Genomic DNA, 19,689 nt, shown 5'->3' on the forward strand with positions numbered 1-19,689 from the left:
GAAACCGAGTTTGCAACATATATGCGTTTGGGTTGTCCTTCTGAAATAAGAGTTTACAACCCACGTGAAAAGAAACTGGACCCAAGAACTATAAGTGGATATTTCATTGGGTATGCCGAAAAATCCAAAAGGTACAGATTTTATTGTCCATCTCACAACACTAGAATTGTGGAATCAAGAAATGCAAAATTTCTTGAAAATGACTTGATTAGTGGGAGTGATCATGACATAGTTTTTTAGAATGATCACGTTAATACACTACCCTCTTATTCAAATGACAGATTGATTGTTATTCACACCCCTCAAGACCAAATGGGTGTTAGACAACCAGTTACTGAAGTTCCACAAATCGCTGATGAAAATCCAGTAGATCAAGTTGTTAATGAAGAACAACAAGAAATTGTTGATCAACCAAACAATCTTAGGAGATCTATTAGAATAAGAAGATCAGCAATATCCAGTGATTATGTTGTGTATTTACAAGAATCGGATTTTAACATCGGAGCCGAAAATGATCCTGAAACGTTTTCACAAGCCATGAGTTGTAATGAGTCAAAACTATGGTTTAATGCTATGAAAGAAGAGATGAACTCTATGGCATTTAATGGAGTCTGGGATCTTATTCAGTTGTCTGATGGTGTAAAAGCCATTTGATGTAAATGGGTCTTCAAAACAAAGAAAGACTCATTAGGCAACATTGAAAGGTATAAAGCAAGACTGGTTGCTAAAAGATCCACTCAGCATGAAGGAATCGATTATAAGGAGACTTTTTCTCTCGTATCTAAAAAGATTCTATTCGTATCATTCTAGTATTAGTTGCACATTTTGACTTAGATTTGCAACAAATGGATGTGAAAACAGTTTTTCTTAATGGAGAACTAGATGAAGAGGTTTATATGAAACAACCTGAAGGATTCTTCTCTAGTAATTGTGAGCAATTGGTTTGTAAGCTTAAGAAATCTATATATGGATTGAAACAAGCTTCCCGTCAATGGTATTTAAAATTTCATGATGTTATCTCTTCATTCGGATTCGTTGAGAACCACATAGATCAATGTATATACCAGAAGGTCAGTGGGAGCAAGATTTGTTTCCTAATTCTATATGTGGATGATATATTACTTGCAACCAATGATAAGGGTATGTTATATGAGGTGAAACAATTCCTTTCTAAAAACTTTGATATGAAGGATATGTGTGATGCATCTTATGTCATTGACATTAAGATACATAGAGACAGAATTCGAGGTATTCTAGGTCTGTCTCAAGAAACCTATATCAACAAAGTTTTAGAGAGATATCGGATGAAGGGTTGTTCACCAAGTATAGCTCCCGTTGTGAAAGGCGATAAATTCAATTTGAGCCAATGCCCAAAAATTATCTAGAGCGGGAACAAATGAAAAACATTCCTTATGCTTCTGCTGTCGGAAGCTTGATGTATGCTCATGTTTGCACTAGACCTGACATTGCATTTGTTGTTGGGATGTTAGGGAAGATATCAGAGTAATCCAGGTTTAGACCACTGGAAAGCTGCAAAGAAAGTCATGAGGTACCTTCAAGGGACCAAAGATTATATGCTTATGTTCAGACGAACTGAGAATTTGGAAGAATTGGCTACTCTGATTCAGACTACGCTGGCTGCATTGATTCACGAAAATCCACTTCAGGATATATTTTCATGCTAGCTGGTGGAGCTGTATCTTGGAGGAGTGCAAAGCAGACACTGACTGCTACTTCCACTATGGAAGCTGAGTTCGTAGCTTGTTTTGAGGCAACCTCACATGGTGTATGGTTGAAGAGTTTCATTTCGAAGCTTAGAATCATGGATTCTATATCTAGGCCATTAAGAATATATTGTGACAATTCAGCTGCTGTTTTTATGGCTAAAAATAACAAAAGTGGTAGTCGAAGCAAGAACATCGACATTAAGTATTTAGCCATACGAGAACGTGTTAAAGATAAGAAGTTACTTATCGAGCACATTAGCATTGAATTGATTATTGCAGATCCTTTAACTAAAGGCATGCCACCATTGAAATTTAAGGATCATACAGAAAGAATGAGACTTGGTTCCTTTATGTAATTTTATTGTAAGAACAAATTAATGAAACTATGATGAGATATTTTTTCATATTTGTTGTGTACACATTCATTGATTTGAGAAATATCAATAAAGTTGGACCTCGAATAAACATATGGTTTATTCATTAAGTTATTTGAGAGATATAATACATTGTGATACATGGAAGATAATAATCGTTTTTAGATGACCTATCGCCATGATTCATGTATTTTATTTTCTCATATGGTAAATGAGATATATGTGTCAAGTGGGAGAATGTAAGAAATATGACACATGTTAAAGAAGTATCGTGTAGGAATTGGCGACAGCCATTGCCTACATATTTTGACGAAACTTGCGTACGCAACCTCAACTTTAGAAAATTGAGATGCGTACACGTTTCTTCTTTTGACATTCAGACTCCCTATTTTTCTCGTTGATGGTATGAGATGCCTATAAATAGAGAAGATTGAGGTCCCTAAGCACACACACCTTATAAGAAATATACATCATCTATCGAGAGGGTGGAGTGCTTAGAAGGCTTCAACCGAGAGGAAAAGCAGAGAAATCAGAAAACTTACAAATTTCTCGATGGCCGGAGGTAATTCTCGATCCGCTTTCGCATATTATTTATCATGTTTATATATACGTGAAAACATGATTTTTGAGAAAAAATTCTGACACACTAGACATATCTTGATACTTCCTAAACATCTTTGTTGAAACTGTGGTGATCCTTCAGGAGGCAGTAGACAGCTAACAATAAGCTTGCCCATCATTGCTCCTCTATATATACATCCTAACACTTAGGCTCCTTTTCTCAGACAGGATAAGTTAACGACACCAACATTATATTGCCCAAAACTTCATCGTAGCCAACATAAACACGAAAAATGAGATTAAAAAGAGGTGATCCTATGTTGCTGCAACGAGTAAATACTTTTATCAATCAAATTATCCAACAGAGGAATATCTATGCAACATCGATGAACTCTAGTTTTCTCCTAAATGAACCAGCCCATTCAGTGTGATCCGCACTTCTGCAAGAGATATGTAACAAATATACGAAATCCAAACTTCAAGAATCAAAGTATTATAAAACGACAATCGCTATATCTTATATTCCTGTTTTTCAAAATTTTAGAATTAATTATAATTTACTTAAATTAGATCAAACAAGGACAAATCATTTTTGGTGCAGAAAGTTTTCCACAAGCAACATAGTGGAAACAGAGGGAGACATAACATAAAAGTAGGGAAGAGGACTCATTGTCGACTAGGAAACCATCAAACTACACTGCTGCATTAATTAAATAAATACAAACTTTTCGGGTCACTTTACATTCATTTTACGTCTACACGTCATTTTCTGTGACTCTCTTAAATGTGAGACTCTTTTTCTTAGAGGTCTACTACCTTAGGAACAGGTCTAAAAAATTATCTGTTATGTGTGTGGAAATGAGTTTTCTATATTTTTGGGTTAGAGATCAATGCTTCGACTGAATTTCGAATTCGAGATCTCTTCTTAAATTTGGGACCTCGAAAGCAAGATGAGCTGCGGCATTGGAAGAAAGTTTCAAAGACTAGCTCAGAATAATTTTCAAGTCATTGATGGTATTTTACACTCAAATGAGGTGCACTAAGTATTAATCAATCAATTGGAACATGAAATCAGCAACAAGTTGGTTTTGGCATTTTCTTCTTTATGTTCCATTACACATTCATCCTCCCCAATCACAACCCACTGAATCCCTTCAAAATAGCATTTCACACTTCACTTTCCCTTGTCTTACAAGTCAGTGCTTTACTTTCTTCTTCCATCTCCCAATCTTGTTCTTGATCAGCCCCACCCCCGAACTCACTGCTAATGTTCTTGAAATGGGCACCTTAGCAACAACAGTTCCAACAACAAGTGACATCGGTCTCGACAACATTTGTCAACAAATTCACGGTTCTTTGGACAAGCCCAATGTTCTTGTTCAAATTCTCACGAGTCTAAGCCAGCTGGAGTGCAGGAAGATTAGAGAGGAATACAAGAGAATTTACGAAGAAGATCTTGTCCAAGTTTGCCAAAATACTGAGCCGGAGGTCTCGTTTCTGTCGAGTTTGATGCTCAACCCATCCGAGCGTGATGCAAATTTCGCTAGACGGGCACTTGAAAGAAATCCATCCGTCGATTACAAGGCCTTGATCGAAATTTTCACGTGCCGGAAATCGAGTCATGTTATGCTCATATTGGAAGCTTATCGCTTGAAGTATAGGAGCCACTTGGTCTTGGACATTGCTGCTATTGAACCATCCCATCCATACCAAAAGGTTTGAGTGCGTATTTCTCTGTCTTCCAAGTTTAATGTTCTTCATGCCAATATTCTGACATAGACCACTTCCAAAAAGAGGTCGTGAGTTCGATCACGTTAGAAACAAAATCTCCGACCCGTTGTAAATTGTATTAGTAATGAAAAAAACAATTATGGGTTTCTTTTCATTTTTTAAAAAAAAAATTTGTAATAAGGAGCTTGCGAATTAGGACATTACAGTTGATACGTAAATGCTAAATATTCTCTAGTTTCTTATTAATCGAATCGAAACTTTAGGTGGGGTTTTTCATATTCAACAGATGTTAATGGCATTATCTGCATCACACAAGGCACACAATGCTGAAATCAGCCAACACATAGCAAAATGTGATGCAAGAAGATTGTACCAAACAGGGGAAGGGAAGGCAGGAGCAATTGATGAAGCTGTTGTGCTGGAGATACTGAGTAAAAGAAGCATTCCACAGATCAAGCTAACACTTTTCACCTATAACCATATTTATGGCCACAGCTACACAGCTGTAAGAAACTTTTAAATGATTTTTGTGACACCTTCCGATACTCGTCTAGTATATTGTTATTAGCATGATTAATGTCTCTTCGCTTAAAGGTTGTAATACATTGACTTTGCAGTTCCTTAAAAGTAAGGACCTTGGAGATTTTGAAGATGTAGTGAGAGTTGTTGCCACATGCATTTACAATCCATCCAAGTATTTTGCTAAGGTAGTTTGATACATTCCCATTTCCAGAAGCCCGAATTCTTTTATTTACTCTTACGTTTCATATATGAAAAACTATATGGTAATAATCAATTAATCGTCTCTTTGATTTTAAACTTTCCTAGACATACTATGTTTATATAGAGAGGAAATTTGAGTTATGCTGTTTTTAGAAGCTTGAATCGTTTACTGATACTAACAAGTGAATAAGAGTTATATATACTAACTGTACATCAGACTTGGATAGTGTAGCTCTCAAATTAGACTCTTTTTTCTTGAAAAAAATTGATGTGGGATATTGTATGGTTGGTAGAATTTGCACGAATGCCTGAAGGGGACGACGACAAATGATAAAGGCGCGTTGGTGCGAATTATGGTTAGCAGGGCAGAGGTAGACATGAATGAAATTAGAAGAATTTTCAAGAAAAAGTATGGTGAAGAATTGAAAAATGTTATTTGTGAATGTGTTGCAGAGGCAAATTACAGGGGATTTCTTGCTGCATTGGCTTAGTAAGGCCTCCACCTGTTAATTTATGTGGCTTATAGTAATGAAGAAAATGAAGGAAAATTTGTCCATCATTGATCTTTATATATATAGTTTTATAGATTGGATTAGTTGGAGAATTAATTCGAGTTTTTATCTGAATATTTCGATTTGATCCGAAATACAACACGCTTTGAGTTTCGAAAGAACCCGAAAAGATACAAGGAATTAAAAGGGTATATTTCCCAAAAAACTAGCCGAGCTTCACGAGCTCGTGCTGAACATCTTCAAGCTATCTTGAAGCTCGAGGTTGACTCGATAAGCTTAACAAACGATCTTGAATGAGTTTTTTATCGAGTCAAGGTATGAGTAGTTCGCGAGCAGTTAAAATCGTTTACATCCTGATTTGAATCGGATTTTTGTGCAGAAAAATGATTTTCTCTTGAAGTTAAACATTAAGAAATCATATACTTCCCGGTAATAATCGGCCCGAGAAAATCAATTATTATGTGGGATTTCGATTGCATATACAAAGAAGAAATCAAAACACAGGAAAATTAAGTGGGAATTCTTAAGCATGAAGCTAAGCAACAATATCCCTATAAAATCAGCAAGAATTGATTCTCTCTCAATGGGAAATCCAAAAGAAACCGCTTAGGTAATCCATCACATTATGTTTTCTCAGTTATTCTTAAACATTACAACAAGTATACAAATGAATTGAAGACAAAAATACCTCACCGACTTTACAAAACATTCTCAACAAATAATAACAAATGGAAGGAAGATTAGGTGATCAAGTGCTTGAAATTCACGAATTTGAACCATTTTGTAAATGGGAACGCAAGGAAGATCGTGACATTCTTGAACTCCATCTTCAAGGTGATTTCTTGTGCAATGAGACAATATAGATTTATTTTAGTAACATTAAATTTATATCAGATAGTAAGATTGAAAACTTAGAAATCAATAAGATTAGATTAAAGAAATTCATGTTCTACTGTAGCAAATATGGTATTCAAAGAGAAACACAGTGAGTATATTCGGCTACGATTTGTATTATTTTTGCGATCGACAAAGCTTGAAAACAGTGTTTCCACATTTAGATTTAAAAGTAGGCTAATACCTCCAAAAGGGTCCTTTTTAGTTTAGCATTTCCATGTCTGTCTACTCTCAAGTCTCATGTGAGAAATGCCTTTGATTATATTTCAAGATTTCAAAAAGGAACAGCTAAAAGTGCAAATTAGCCATCAAGGAACACTAAAGATTTCAGGGGAACGCTCAATAAGTCCATCGGGAAAAAGTAAATTCTACAAGGAACTAACAATATCAAACATCTATGATTCCTCAACAATTAGCGCAAAATTTGTAAATGGCTGGCTCCATGTTACAATGCTCAAAAGAAAACAAGTGGTCCCCGAAAAGGATGATCATCGAAAGGCAAAACAAGGATCCACCAAAGATGAAGCCAAGGCACTGCCTTCAAATGATACAAGAGATGCAAATGCAAAGATAGAAGATAAGTTCCGGAGCTTTGAAATTTGCCAAAACAGCCGTGACAGTGGCAGCTATGGGTGTGGCTGTGGCGACGTTGGTGGCTTATGTTATTTACATGTACAAATCTACCATTGTCGAGGTTGGTGATTGTAATTACTAATGATTATAGATTTGATAATTGGTTAGTGAGGTCCATGGTGCTTTGTGAGTTGGAGCAAAGTAAATAATGAAAAAGAAAGTCCTAAGCCCAGCATTCAGGTTCGAACCTTATTTAGTTTTAATTAAAAATAAATGAATTTAAATTTATTCAGATTTGTTTAGAATTGAATTTAGGCATTATATTTTATTTCTCGATTCATATATTTTATGTACTACAGTACTAGTAAACGACGCATATAGAATACGTATTATTCGAAAGCTTCAAATATTCTCTATGTTTGGTCAAATTCATTGCTTGAAATATGATAACAAAAATTAAAGATCAAAGTCTCATTTGTTTTCCTCAGCAAAGACAGACTCCTAAATTTGATACACATGTTGAGCTATAAAAAATGACAACTTAATATATGTTTGTGAAATGCTTATAATTCAAATAATACAATGTCATTTAAATGAAGATTTTATCTTATCACTTCATTACTCTCTCTTTTTTGTATTTCTTGTTTAATATGATCTCTTGATCTTTCATAAATTTTATAAAAATATCATGAAATGAGTTATAATATATTTTTACATGTTAAAAAAAATCTGTTATTTATTCATATTGTTATGAAATTTGATTATTTAAGTAATCAAATTTTTCAACGGTATCGTTAATAAAAAAATGTTTATATAAATTTACTTACAAGTAAAATCCATCAATCCAAATACAACATACGTGCTCAAACCCAATAAGATAGAATACTAAAAAAACATTGGAACAAAACATCTGCAACAGAAAGACAACATCTGAAACATTTTATTGAAGCCTATGGAGTTATATCATCAAAAAACGTAATATATTTCAATCTACCTCGAGGGTATTACCCTTATGATGGATCAAGTGATTGCTATTGCTTTAAAAAAAAATTATGCCCACATTTTAAAAATCTCTTTTGCATTTTTTAGCCCCAAAATTTTCTTCTGCTTTCGTTCATTTTGATTCAAATTTAGAAGTCGATCTGATGTTAATCTGATTATTCAAAAGTGATTCTGGTATTTTTATAGATAAATAAAAAAATTTCTAGACACTCTTACCTTGACCATTATTTTTTTATAATTCAAAATTATCTTTAATAATATGTAATTAATCACATCAAGTTTTAGCTTGCCTCAAATCTAATTTATGGATCCGCCTCTAATTCAAATAAAAAACAGCTCATTATTCATCCACCTTGATTAAATCATACTTTTACCCTTTGAGTTGTCTGTTCTAATTATTTCTATTTAATTCAAATAAGAACTGTTATGTGTGGGTACATTGGGTGAGTTCGGTGACCAATTTACCGAGCCTAGTTATGTTCCTTTCTTAGGAGTGCTTGAAATCGGATAGAGGGACCCCAGGCTTAGTGCTCTGCACATTTTAAGAAAAAGAACTTTAGTAGAGCGTATAAGGTTTTCTGACGTAGCAACTCCAGTGCTCAAGTCAATCAAATATTCACACAAAGAAAAATGTGATATAAAGAGTACATAGTGAATGCTTTTAAAAAAATGTCAAGTGAATGTCCTAAATGATTAAACATATATGAGTATTTATAGAGATCAAGGTAATGATGACCTTGTTTTCAGTACCGGATTACTCCTCATGATCAAACAGTTGCATATGTCATGTTCACACGACACTGTCACTACTGACAACACATACTACATTCAATCATAGTCTTCTTACACCGCTCGGGCTAAGCTAGGAGCCCAAATTTGTCAAAATATGTGTTGTTTTAGTATGTTTTTCTAATTGTTGTATACTCAATGATGTTTATATAAGAGCACTTTCTTCCCCAGGCTGGTTCCCGGCCCGGCCTACCTTGGCTTCCCGATCCTTCTTATTCTTCTCGAGTCCAAGGGAGACTCGAGCTCTTTTCGGGATATAAGCAAGAATGATTTATATTTAATATAGGAAAAAATAGATTTATTTATTTATTTTATTTTAGAAAATATAATTATAAATAAGTTTTTATATTTTGTTATTTCTCTAATGTACAAATAAATCAGATTTTTATAATTTTTGGGTTAAGCGTGCATTAATAACTATAGGTGGCCTCCTGAAAGTTTTAGTGCGTCAAGGTGTTGACGTTGTGCCGAACATGACCGGTGATAGGAAAATGTAAGGTTGGGCTAGGTTGGCAATTTAGTGGCCCGCCAAAATGACGGGTTCCAATGGGTTGTAGGCCGGCACTCTCCGCCAGTCTATTTTGACATCCTTGTGTAAAAGTAATTTGTAATGTATATGAGATAACACCATCAGATATATACGCACCTCCCAAACACATTGACCTAATAGTCTAACACATTAGCAACCAAGTATATTCATTCTGCGATGTCATAAGTATAAAAAAATTAACATGCATATTTTTGAACACAGATATTTCAATTTCTCTTGATCAAGATACACCTCAAAATCCAAAATACAACACTTCAGAAGCGTGAAAGATTAAAAACCAAAAACAAAAATAAAAGGCCATTTGGCAGCCTACAACCGCTGAATGATTTTATCATGACAAACAAAAATTTATTCAATAATGAGAAACCATTTCGTAGAAATTGAGAGACACGACTGATCATAGAAACTGGTACGTGTGTGTGGCACCTTTAAATTTGCTCATTTAGCACTTGCAAGGCGAGTGCGAAGGAGTTTTGCAGCAGAAACCATGTTTTCGAGTGCAGGCTTCACTTCACCATACTTGCGCGTTTTCAGACCACAATCGGGATTTACCCACAAGATGTTGGTTTCAAGAACAGCAAGCATCTTGTTGATTCGGTCCGCAATTTCTTCGGTAGAGGGTATTCTCGGGGAGTGGATATCGTATACACCAGGACCAATTCCAGCACCGTATTTCACACCTTCACGGAAAACGGATAGCAGCTTCTCATCAGACCGGGAGTTCTCAATTGTGATCACATCAGCATCCATGTCGATGATGGAGTGGATGATGTCATTGAAGTTGGAGTAGCACATGTGGGTGTGGATCTGTAGTGTTAAAAGGATGAAGGTTTGGTCAGTTTGGTCAGGGGGTATTATAGTGTTGGGTACATACATTACAATTTTGCCTAAAAACTTGGTTTAAAACGCAAAAAATAATTTTGTACCTTACATGACCATTCAGGAACAAAGCGGAACTCGGGGGAAAAAATATAGTATTAATATACATGCCCGTTGGTCGTGCATATAAGAAAGCTTCTTGCTCCAGGGTTTTTTTTATAACTGACTATATCATGCTAGAAACCATTTCTTTGTAAAAAATCGAACACGCTGACGTTTTTTAATGCGATAAAATAACTGACTAAAAAAAGAGAGGCAAACGGGACGAACCTGGGTCGTGTCCTGGACACCGGTGTTGGTGATTCGGAATGAGTGGACGGCCCAGTCTAGATAGAAAGCATGTTCAGCCTTCCTCAGAGGCAATCCTTCTCTCAGTGCAGCTTCGTCGATTTGGATCACTGTGATTCCTGCCTTCTCAAGATCCTCGACTTCGTGCTTAATGGCCAAGGCGATCTGATAGCAGGTTTCGAATCTGAGAAACAAGAAATGTGTGTCAGAATACGTTTAAATAGTGACAAACAAGAAATGCCATATCTTTCCAGGACAGAAATAGACCTGGGTTGGTCGTTTCGTACGAAGGACCAGTTGAGAATGGTAACTGGGCCTGTAAGCATTCCCTTCATTGGGCGCTTGGTCATGCTCTGAGCAGCAGTGGACCAGAAGACGGTCATTGGCTTGGGGCGACTCACATCACCATAAATGATTGGTGGCTTCACACAGCGAGATCCATAAGATTGCACCCACCCATTGGCAGTGAAGGCAAAGCCAGACAATTGCTCGCCGAAGTACTCAACCATGTCGTTCCTCTGGAATTAAAATATTCAAAACATAAAGATATAGTCACAATGACTTCATAGAAGCTTCGATTTGTCAGAACATGTGATAAATAGCTTATTTATTATCATTCCATTGGCTTACCTCTGGCTCTCCATGAACAAGAACATCAATGTCGAGCTCCTCCTGAAGCTTGACAACTTTGTTGATCTCCTCTTTGATAGATGAGATATATTCCTCCTCAGAGATCCTACAAAACGAAATGTAGCTTTAAAATATATGATCTTAAGTCTGCCGATTACAAAGTGCAGAGGAAGAGAGAATCACTCACTTTTTGGCTTTGTATTCACGGCGGACTCTTCTGAGTTCAATGGTCTGAGGGAAGGAACCAATGGTGGTGGTTGGTAGGATTGGAAGGTTAAGCTTTTTTTGTTGGGCATCAAGTCTAGCACTAACATTGGTAGCACGACGATGGTCAGAGCCCTTCAAAGCAGCAGCCTGGTTTGCAAAAAAGTAGAGCAGATTGATAAGCACGAGAGAGAACTCTATCAAATGGTAAATATGCAGATTAACTACTTACAGCCTTTTGGACAGCTTCATTATTCACCCTCGGAGAGGATTTCCTGGAAGCCTGAGCAGCAGAATTAGCAGAGAAGAATGCCTGACAAGCAAAAAATAACAACCAGAGCATATTAGTTTATTCATCATCATGTTCCAGACAAAACTATAAAGAAATTGTGGAAAGACGTGAACAGTATAATGATGAACAAAATTTATTTAGGAAAAAGGTTCAAATGAAAATAATTTGTCCTCAATTCATATGACTGCGCAGTTATGAATTATATACCTCGTCCTTCTTTCCAGCCAGTGCCTTTGCCAAAGCATCAACTTCAACAATTTTTTGCGCAGCAAATGCGAGCCAGGATTTAATTTCTTGGTCCAGCTTAGGCTCATTCACAAGATCCACAGCAGTGTGGAGAAGGGAGGAGGAGGTGGACACAACAAGCTTATCTGCACGAAAAGTGAGAAAATGACTCTCCATAAAAGTAAATTGATACCTAGTAAATCCAGGAGTTAGCCAATATACCTTTTCCCACAATTCCTTCAAGAGACTGCAGGGTTATGAGAGATGCATCCAGATCATTACCCCAGATGTTCCTGCCATCAACCACTCCAGCAAAAAGGATTTTTCCAGAAGGGAATTCGCTCTTGATTAAATCAAGGGTCTTGCTACCACGGACCAAATCAAAACCAAACCCAGCGACTCCGGCAAGAGAGGTGAGGGTTTTGAATGCCGCCACAGGGACATCAGCAAAGTAAGTCTCGATAAGAACATTAAGCCCAGATAAGCTTGATTCTAATTCAGCATATGCCTTGGTGAACGCTTCCAGTTGGTGAGAGTCAAGATCCAATACAAGGGTGGGCTCATCAAACTGGATCCATGAAGCACCTGCTGCCTTCAATTCAGCAATAACTTCCCTGCATGTATACATCCATTTATATACCAAATTGGTTCGACAATGTGATGAATGAGACTGTCAACTGGTTAAAAATTAACGTAACATGTTTTCTTACTTGTAGATAGGAAGAATTTTGTGAAGCAGAGAGAGAAGAGGGAAAGTCTTCTCAACACCCTTGGCTGGTTTAGAAAGCAACAAGTATGTAACTGGGCCGACAAGTACAGGAACGGTATCAACACCAAGCTGCGTGAAGGTGAAACCCGTCAGATGGCAGTAACAAATCAAACAAACTTTTAGTTAACAACGAGACATCGATTATGCAACGACACTTGAAATACACAGATGAGAGGGCAATGGCTGCCATCTTTTAGAAAAACACACATTTCTGTTTATTGATAAAACTAGAAACATAGAAGGAGATTTACAGAGCGCTCATACCGCTTTAGCCTCTTTGTACTCGTTCACAGCTTTGTGGGAAGCATATGAAAATTTCAAATCTGGCCCCAATTCTGGTACAATAAAGTGGCTGCAAAGGCAAAATAATGTTAACTTTAAAAAACATCACCAACATAAAGATGAACCGTCTAGGGCTATGAGGAGTCTTACGCATCACTTACTAGTTTGTGTCAAACCACTTGGTCATTTCCATAGCAGGAACTGAGGCATTTCCTCTTGCCATGGAAAAGTAGGTTGAGAAACCAATCTCAGTGCCACTCCAATTGTATCTCGAGGGGACAGCACCAAGCATCGCAGTTGTATCAAGTACCTGATCATAGTAAGAGAATGTGTTGCTAGGAATGTACTTGATCCCGGCATCAGACATCTGCTTCCAGATGGATGCCCTGAGGTCAGCAGACACCTTTTCCAAATCCTCCGCGCTGCTTTTGCCATCCCAGAAAGATTCCAGAGCAAACTTCAGCTCTCTCTTAGGGCCCATACGTGGGTATCCAACGATGTGAGATGCCATTTTTCTGGTTCATCAAATTCATTCAATCAGATCACGATTTAAACAGTACAACACAAATATCACATAGGTGATGCGTACGATCAAATCGTGTTAATAAAATTCTACATTTTAATTAAGTGAGATGCCTGACTCTATTAAACACATGGCTCACATGCAGCCCGTATATCTATATTTTCTTAATAATTAAAAATAAAAAACGCATCAAATGACCAAACACGGAAAATGGCTAAAACAGATCTCACACGGATTATACTAATCAAATCTCCACGACGATTCCACTATATGGTGGTGTTAAATCAACCACTATGAGTTCTAAGATCCAAAATACTTATTGGGAAAAAAATGAAAAATTCCAGATCCAAACACAGGAAACCATTACGTGCAGGAAACCCGAACCAGGGGCACAATGCCGACAAATTTAATCGGACTACACACTCTCATTATCCACTTCAAGCCAGATCTATTCAATGCGAAATCTCAAATCCAGATCTACAACTTCCAACACTCACCACCTCGAAACTACTTATAGCCTATCCACACGAATTCCAGCCCTGCCACCCAATTACAACTTCTTACTAAAGCCACGTCAGCTCATTACCTGCATCGAGATTCCAAAACACACAAAACCGACATCAAAATGTGTTAAAAGATTAGGACTTGGACCTATTTCAACCCGACTGGCCAAGTCCATGTATACAACTCCGGTGGTCCGAGCTCTCATAACAGAATAAGATTGAGAGCTCACCCAAACCCAAAACTAGCTCAAGGTAAGGATTGTCGTCTCATAACTCTATCCAACCGATTTGGAATCGAATTCAATCATCACGCAGGACACAGAAAGTGAATGAAAATCACAGCATCAAAAACCACATGAAAACAAACAAAACAGAACCTCACCGATAAATCTAAGCGAAACGTTGTAAAAACCTTCAAAAACGCAATTCAAAAACCACAAATCTACCAAAAAAAAACCACAAAATCGCGAGTCTAATAGCAAAAAAAAAAGGACTCAACAGAACGAACGAACGAACGAAATAAGAAGTTCAGCAAAAAAATATAAATACAGAAGAGGAATAGAGAGGGACAGGAAATCCATACTTTTCGGGGAAATGGAGACGGGGAGCGGTTGAATTGAGGCGAGGGAGATGGAGAGAATGGGAAGACACGAGTTTAAGGAGCAGGCTGATGAGATTATTTATAGACGAGATTATTTAACAAAAATGAAATCTTTCTTGAAAAATATATTTAAAATATGTGTATTGAATATTTGAATGTTGAAAATAAGAGTTGTAAATATTGAAAATTAGTGTGTGATGATGTAGGTAATGATGTATTTTATTTTTGGATTATTTGTAAAGATTTCCTATAAATAGATCTCTCATTTGTGAAGAAAATCACAATTGAGTAGAGAGAAAAATATTATAAAGTGTGTAGTTTGGTAAATTTTGAGAGTTTGAGATTTTTACTTTTTACCATAAATTTTTACTTTTTCACAACACGTTATCAGCACGAAGCTCTAAAAGTCCTTCATATTTTTCCAAGCTCCAAACAGAAGAAAAAGGTAACAAAAGTAATAATATTTATTTTACTGTTATTTATTTATTGTGTATATATTTAATATATAATATAATATTATTATTAGAAATAATAAAAATAAATTTTTCAAAAACTTGTTATAAATCATGGGAGGATGTTAAGACGACATCCCACACTCCCGGTAAGGGATACAACAAGTATAAAAGCCTATAAGATTTTTAAACAAAATAACTTACGACACCTCATTATAATAATGTGATATGATATACATAATTATTTAAACATGATTAATATTATATTCACCATATTATTACCATAAAATTATACAAATACATGTTATTTTTTGTACACCAACGGTCATAAACGGTAACAAAACGGCTAGTTTTTACCCTATAAATATCATCTCACAAACACATTCAATCACTTCAACTTTCTCTTCTTCTCTAAAAATTATTCTTCATCAAATTTTTCGAAGAAAAAAGAAGATGACTTTCTCAAAGTTATTTTTAATTATTTTGGTTATCATACTCACGAGTCTTTTATTTATCGGAGAATATCCTCCTCGTGTGTTTTCTTTATTTTTACAAATACTTGTACTTGTTGTTTATCCATTACTTTGTATTGCAATATTCATTAACTAATAAAATGCATCGTAATTTTTTTTAGTACCACCATGTCAAACTTGGCAAAACTCGAATTCATTGCTCTTGATATCACGGAAAAAAATTATATGCCATGGACTCTCGATGTATAAATGCATCTTGAGTCATTGGGTCTAAATGAGACCATAAAAGAAAATGGCATATCGACATCCCAAGAAAAGACAAAAGCCATGATATTTTTGCGTTGGCATCCTATGGCTTTGTGGAAGGGATTAAAAGAAAGATTCGAACAAATGAATTTAGTGAGAAATCATCAGGCACGACCCACTGGTTCAACGGCATTTCCTGAAGTAAATGTCATAAGCAAAAATGAATTTAAATCTGGAAACCAAAATCAAAGTTATAAACAAGATTTTGGTCGAGGACGAAATCGAGGTCGTGGTCGTGGATGTGGACGTGGAAGTGGTCGTGGTCGTGGTCGTGGACGCGGCCGTGGTTTTGAAAATAATCGAGATAGTTACTTTTATAACTCATCTCAAAAGAATGTCTCAAACCATCCACAGAAAAAGCATCATGAAAATTTGAGTGCTAATGAGAATCACTCAAAAAGATATGAAAGTTCTTGTTTCAGATGTGGTACTCCAGGACATTGGTCCCGTATTTGTCGAGCCCCTGAGCATCTTTGTAAACTTTATAAAGAATCATTAAAAGGGAAAGAAAAGGAGACCAACTTCACTGAACAAAGTGAACCTTTGAGTGATTCAACTCATTTTGATGCTGGAGATTTTCTGATTGATTTATCAGACAATGATCAATTTGCTGGTGGAATAAATATGTAAAATATTTTATGTACCCATATGATAATGTTTTATTGTGTGCTATATTTTTGCATTTTATTGTCAGTAATTTTATTTCATTGCATATATTTTTTGAAGTTGAAATATGGAAAATACTATGAGCAAAGCTGAAGTTTGCATACCCGATAGTGGTACAACGCATACTATCCTCCGAGATAAAAGATATTTCTTAGAACTAAAACCAACAAAAACAAGGGTGAATACAATATCAGGTCCTGTAGACTTGATTAAAGAATGTGGTAAAGCACAATTTTTGTTACCTAATGGTACAAAATTTTTTATCAATGATGCTTTATATTCACCACAATCGAAAAGAAATTTGTTGAGTTTTAATGATATATATTCCCATGGGTATGATACTCAAACAATGAATGAAGGGAATGAGAAATATATGTGTCTTATCACATATAAATCAGGAAAGAAATATGTGATTGAAAAACTACCAATGCTCCCTACTGGATTGCATTATACACACATAAGTCCCATTGAATCAAACATGGCAGTTGATAATTCTTCAATATTAACCAATTGACATTACCGATTGAGACATCCTGGTTCAAAAATGATGCGAAGAATTATAGAAAATACACATGGTCATCCGCTGAAAGACCAGAAGATCTTTCAGAATAATAAGTTTCAATGTAAAGCATGTTCTCTTGGAAAACTTATTATAAGACCATCACCAGCCAAAATCCAAACTGAATCACCAATGTTTCTTGAACGTATTCAGGGTGATATTTGTGGACCAATCCATCCACCATGTGGACCATTCAGATACTTTATGGTATTGATTGATGCCTCCAGCAGATAGTCACATGTATGTTTATTGTCAACTCGAAATGTTGCATTTGCAAGATTACTTGCTCAAATAATAAAATTGAGGAATCAATTTCCCGATTATACAATCAAGAAATTAGACTTGATAATGCTGATGAATTTACTTCCCAAACTTTCAATGATTATTGTATGTCTATGGGAATCATTGTTGAGCATCCTGTTGCTCATGTACATACACAGAATGGATTGGCTGAATCATTGATTAAACGTCTGCAAATGATTGCTAGACCAATGATTATGAAAACAAAGCTCCCTATTTCTATATGGGGACATGCAATTTTACACGCTGCTTCATTAATTCGCATCAGACCAAGTGCATATCATAAATACTCCCCATTGCAGCTTGCATTTGGTAAAGAACCAGACATTTCTCATCTGAGAATTTTTGGATGTATGGTGTATGTGCCTATTGCACCACCGCAACGAAAGAAAATGGGACCTCAAAGAAAGGTTGGAATTTATATCGGTTATGATAGTCCATCAATCATTCGATATCTTGAACCTCAGACAGGCGACGTATTCACAGCACGTTTTGCTGATTGTCATTTTAATGAGGAAATCTTCCCAATGTTAGGGGGAGAACAGAAACATACCGAAAAGAAAATTACATGGCATGTATCATCGTTGTTACATCTGGATCCAAGAACAAAACAATGTGAAAAAGATGTACAACAAATTGTACACTTGCAAAGAATAGCCAATCAAATACCAGATGCATTTGCTGACACAAAAGGGATAACTAAATCATATATACATGCTGCAAATGCCCCTGCTCGAATTGAAATTCCAAAGAAACAAATTGAAGATACTCATGATGTCATTAAACGCCTGAAGCGTGGAAGGCCAGTCGGTTTCAAGGATAAATATCCTCGAAAAAGAAAATTTATAGAGAAACACGATGATCACAAAATAAAGAATTATGTTCTTGAAGAAACACATGATCACAAAATAGAGAATGGTGTTCCTGAAAAAACACATGATGATGAAAATATTCTGTCAGAACCACAAACTGACGAGAATCATGAAATCTCTATCAATTACATTAATACTGGAAAAATATAGAACCGAAAAGATATAGAAGAAATTGATGATATATTTTCTTATAATGTGGCAATCGACATCATAAATGATAATGAAGATCATGAACCAAAATCTTTTGGTGAATGTAAAAATCGGCAGGATTGGATAAAATGGAAAGAAGCCATCCAGGTTGAATTGGATTCGCTAAATAAACGTAATGTTTTTGGACCTATAGTCCTTACACCTGAAGGTGTAAAACCTGTTGGATACAAATGGGTTTTTATTCGAAAGCGAAATGAGAAAAATGAAATAGTGAGATATAAAGCTCGACTTGTTGCACAAGGTTTTTCTCAAAGGCCTGGAATTGATTATGAAGAAACGTATTCTCCTGTGATGGATGCAATTACGTTTCGGTATTTGATTAGCTTGGCGGTATCTGAAAATTTAGAAATGCGTCTTATGGATGTTGTTACAGCTTACTTATATGGATCACTTGATAGTAATATATATATGAAAATCTATGAAGGATTTAAGGTGCCTCAAGCACAAAGTTCAAAACCCAGGGAATGTTATTCTGTGAAATTACAAAGATCATTATATGGGTTAAAGCAATCAGGTCGAATGTGGTATAATCGACTAAGTGATCACTTGATGAAAAAGGGATATGTAAATAATTCAATATGCCCTTGTGTTTTCATTAAGAAAACAACATCCGGATGCGTAATTATTGCTGTATATGTTGATGATTTAAACATCATTGGAACGAATAAGGAAATTCAAGAAGTTGTGTCATACTTGAAGGAAGAATTTGAAATGAAGGATCTTGGAAAAACCAAGTATTGTCTGGGTTTACAAATTGAACAAAAAGAATGTGGAATGTTTGTTCACCAGACAAATTATACAGAAAAGATCCTTAAACGTTTTAATATGGATAAAGCAAATCCTTTAAGTACTCCAATGATTGTTAGATCATTAAACATAGAAAAGGATCCATTCCGACCATGTGAAGATGATGAAGCTATTCTTGGTCCAGAAGTACCATATCTAAGTGCTATCGGTGCCCTTATGTATCTTACAAATTGTACGAGGCCCGATATATCTTTTGCCGTAAATTTGTTGGCAAGATTTAGCACATATCCAACAAAGAGATACTGGAACGGAATTAAACATATATTCCGTTATCTACGAGGAACGACAGACTTGGGACTTTTATATTCAAAAGATACTAATCCAAGTATAATTGGTTATGCTGATGCTGGATACTTATCTGATCCACACAAGGCACGTTCCCAAACTGGATATGTATTTACTCGTGGAGGCA

The 19,689-nt window shown here is 35.8% G+C and overlaps 2 protein-coding genes across 3 annotated transcripts; one reads left to right on the forward strand and one right to left on the reverse strand.

Moving 5' to 3' along the window:
• Window positions 1–3,633: 3,633 nt before the first annotated feature.
• LOC142537333 (uncharacterized) lies at window positions 3,634–5,789 on the forward strand. 2 transcript variants are annotated; one of them, XM_075642871.1, is made up of 5 exons: window positions 3,634–4,378; window positions 4,680–4,898; window positions 5,011–5,100; window positions 5,410–5,487; window positions 5,570–5,789. In XM_075642871.1, the coding sequence occupies exons 1-5, from the start codon at window positions 3,728–3,730 to the stop codon at window positions 5,624–5,626; spliced, it is 1,095 nt and encodes a 364-aa protein (XP_075498986.1). In that variant the 5' UTR covers window positions 3,634–3,727; the 3' UTR covers window positions 5,627–5,789. The 2 variants fall into 2 exon arrangements, with proteins under 2 accessions (XP_075498986.1, XP_075498985.1); XM_075642870.1 differs by having other exon boundaries at window positions 3,637–4,378; window positions 5,410–5,789.
• A 3,844-nt stretch (window positions 5,790–9,633) lies between these two features.
• On the reverse strand, window positions 9,634–14,737 carry LOC142527632 (5-methyltetrahydropteroyltriglutamate--homocysteine methyltransferase). The gene is made up of 12 exons (XM_075632480.1): window positions 14,615–14,737; window positions 13,167–13,520; window positions 12,988–13,075; window positions 12,665–12,792; window positions 12,177–12,568; window positions 11,937–12,100; window positions 11,670–11,750; window positions 11,421–11,587; window positions 11,234–11,339; window positions 10,871–11,121; window positions 10,586–10,787; window positions 9,634–10,243 (listed from the first exon to the last, which is right to left on the reverse strand). The coding sequence occupies exons 2-12, from the start codon at window positions 13,514–13,516 to the stop codon at window positions 9,875–9,877; spliced, it is 2,298 nt and encodes a 765-aa protein (XP_075488595.1). The 5' UTR covers window positions 13,517–13,520; window positions 14,615–14,737; the 3' UTR covers window positions 9,634–9,874.
• Window positions 14,738–19,689: the final 4,952 nt, after the last annotated feature.

This window comes from Primulina tabacum, chromosome 2, assembly GCF_025594145.1.
Source record: "Primulina tabacum isolate GXHZ01 chromosome 2, ASM2559414v2, whole genome shotgun sequence".
Classification (NCBI taxonomy): domain Eukaryota; kingdom Viridiplantae; phylum Streptophyta; class Magnoliopsida; order Lamiales; family Gesneriaceae; genus Primulina; species Primulina tabacum.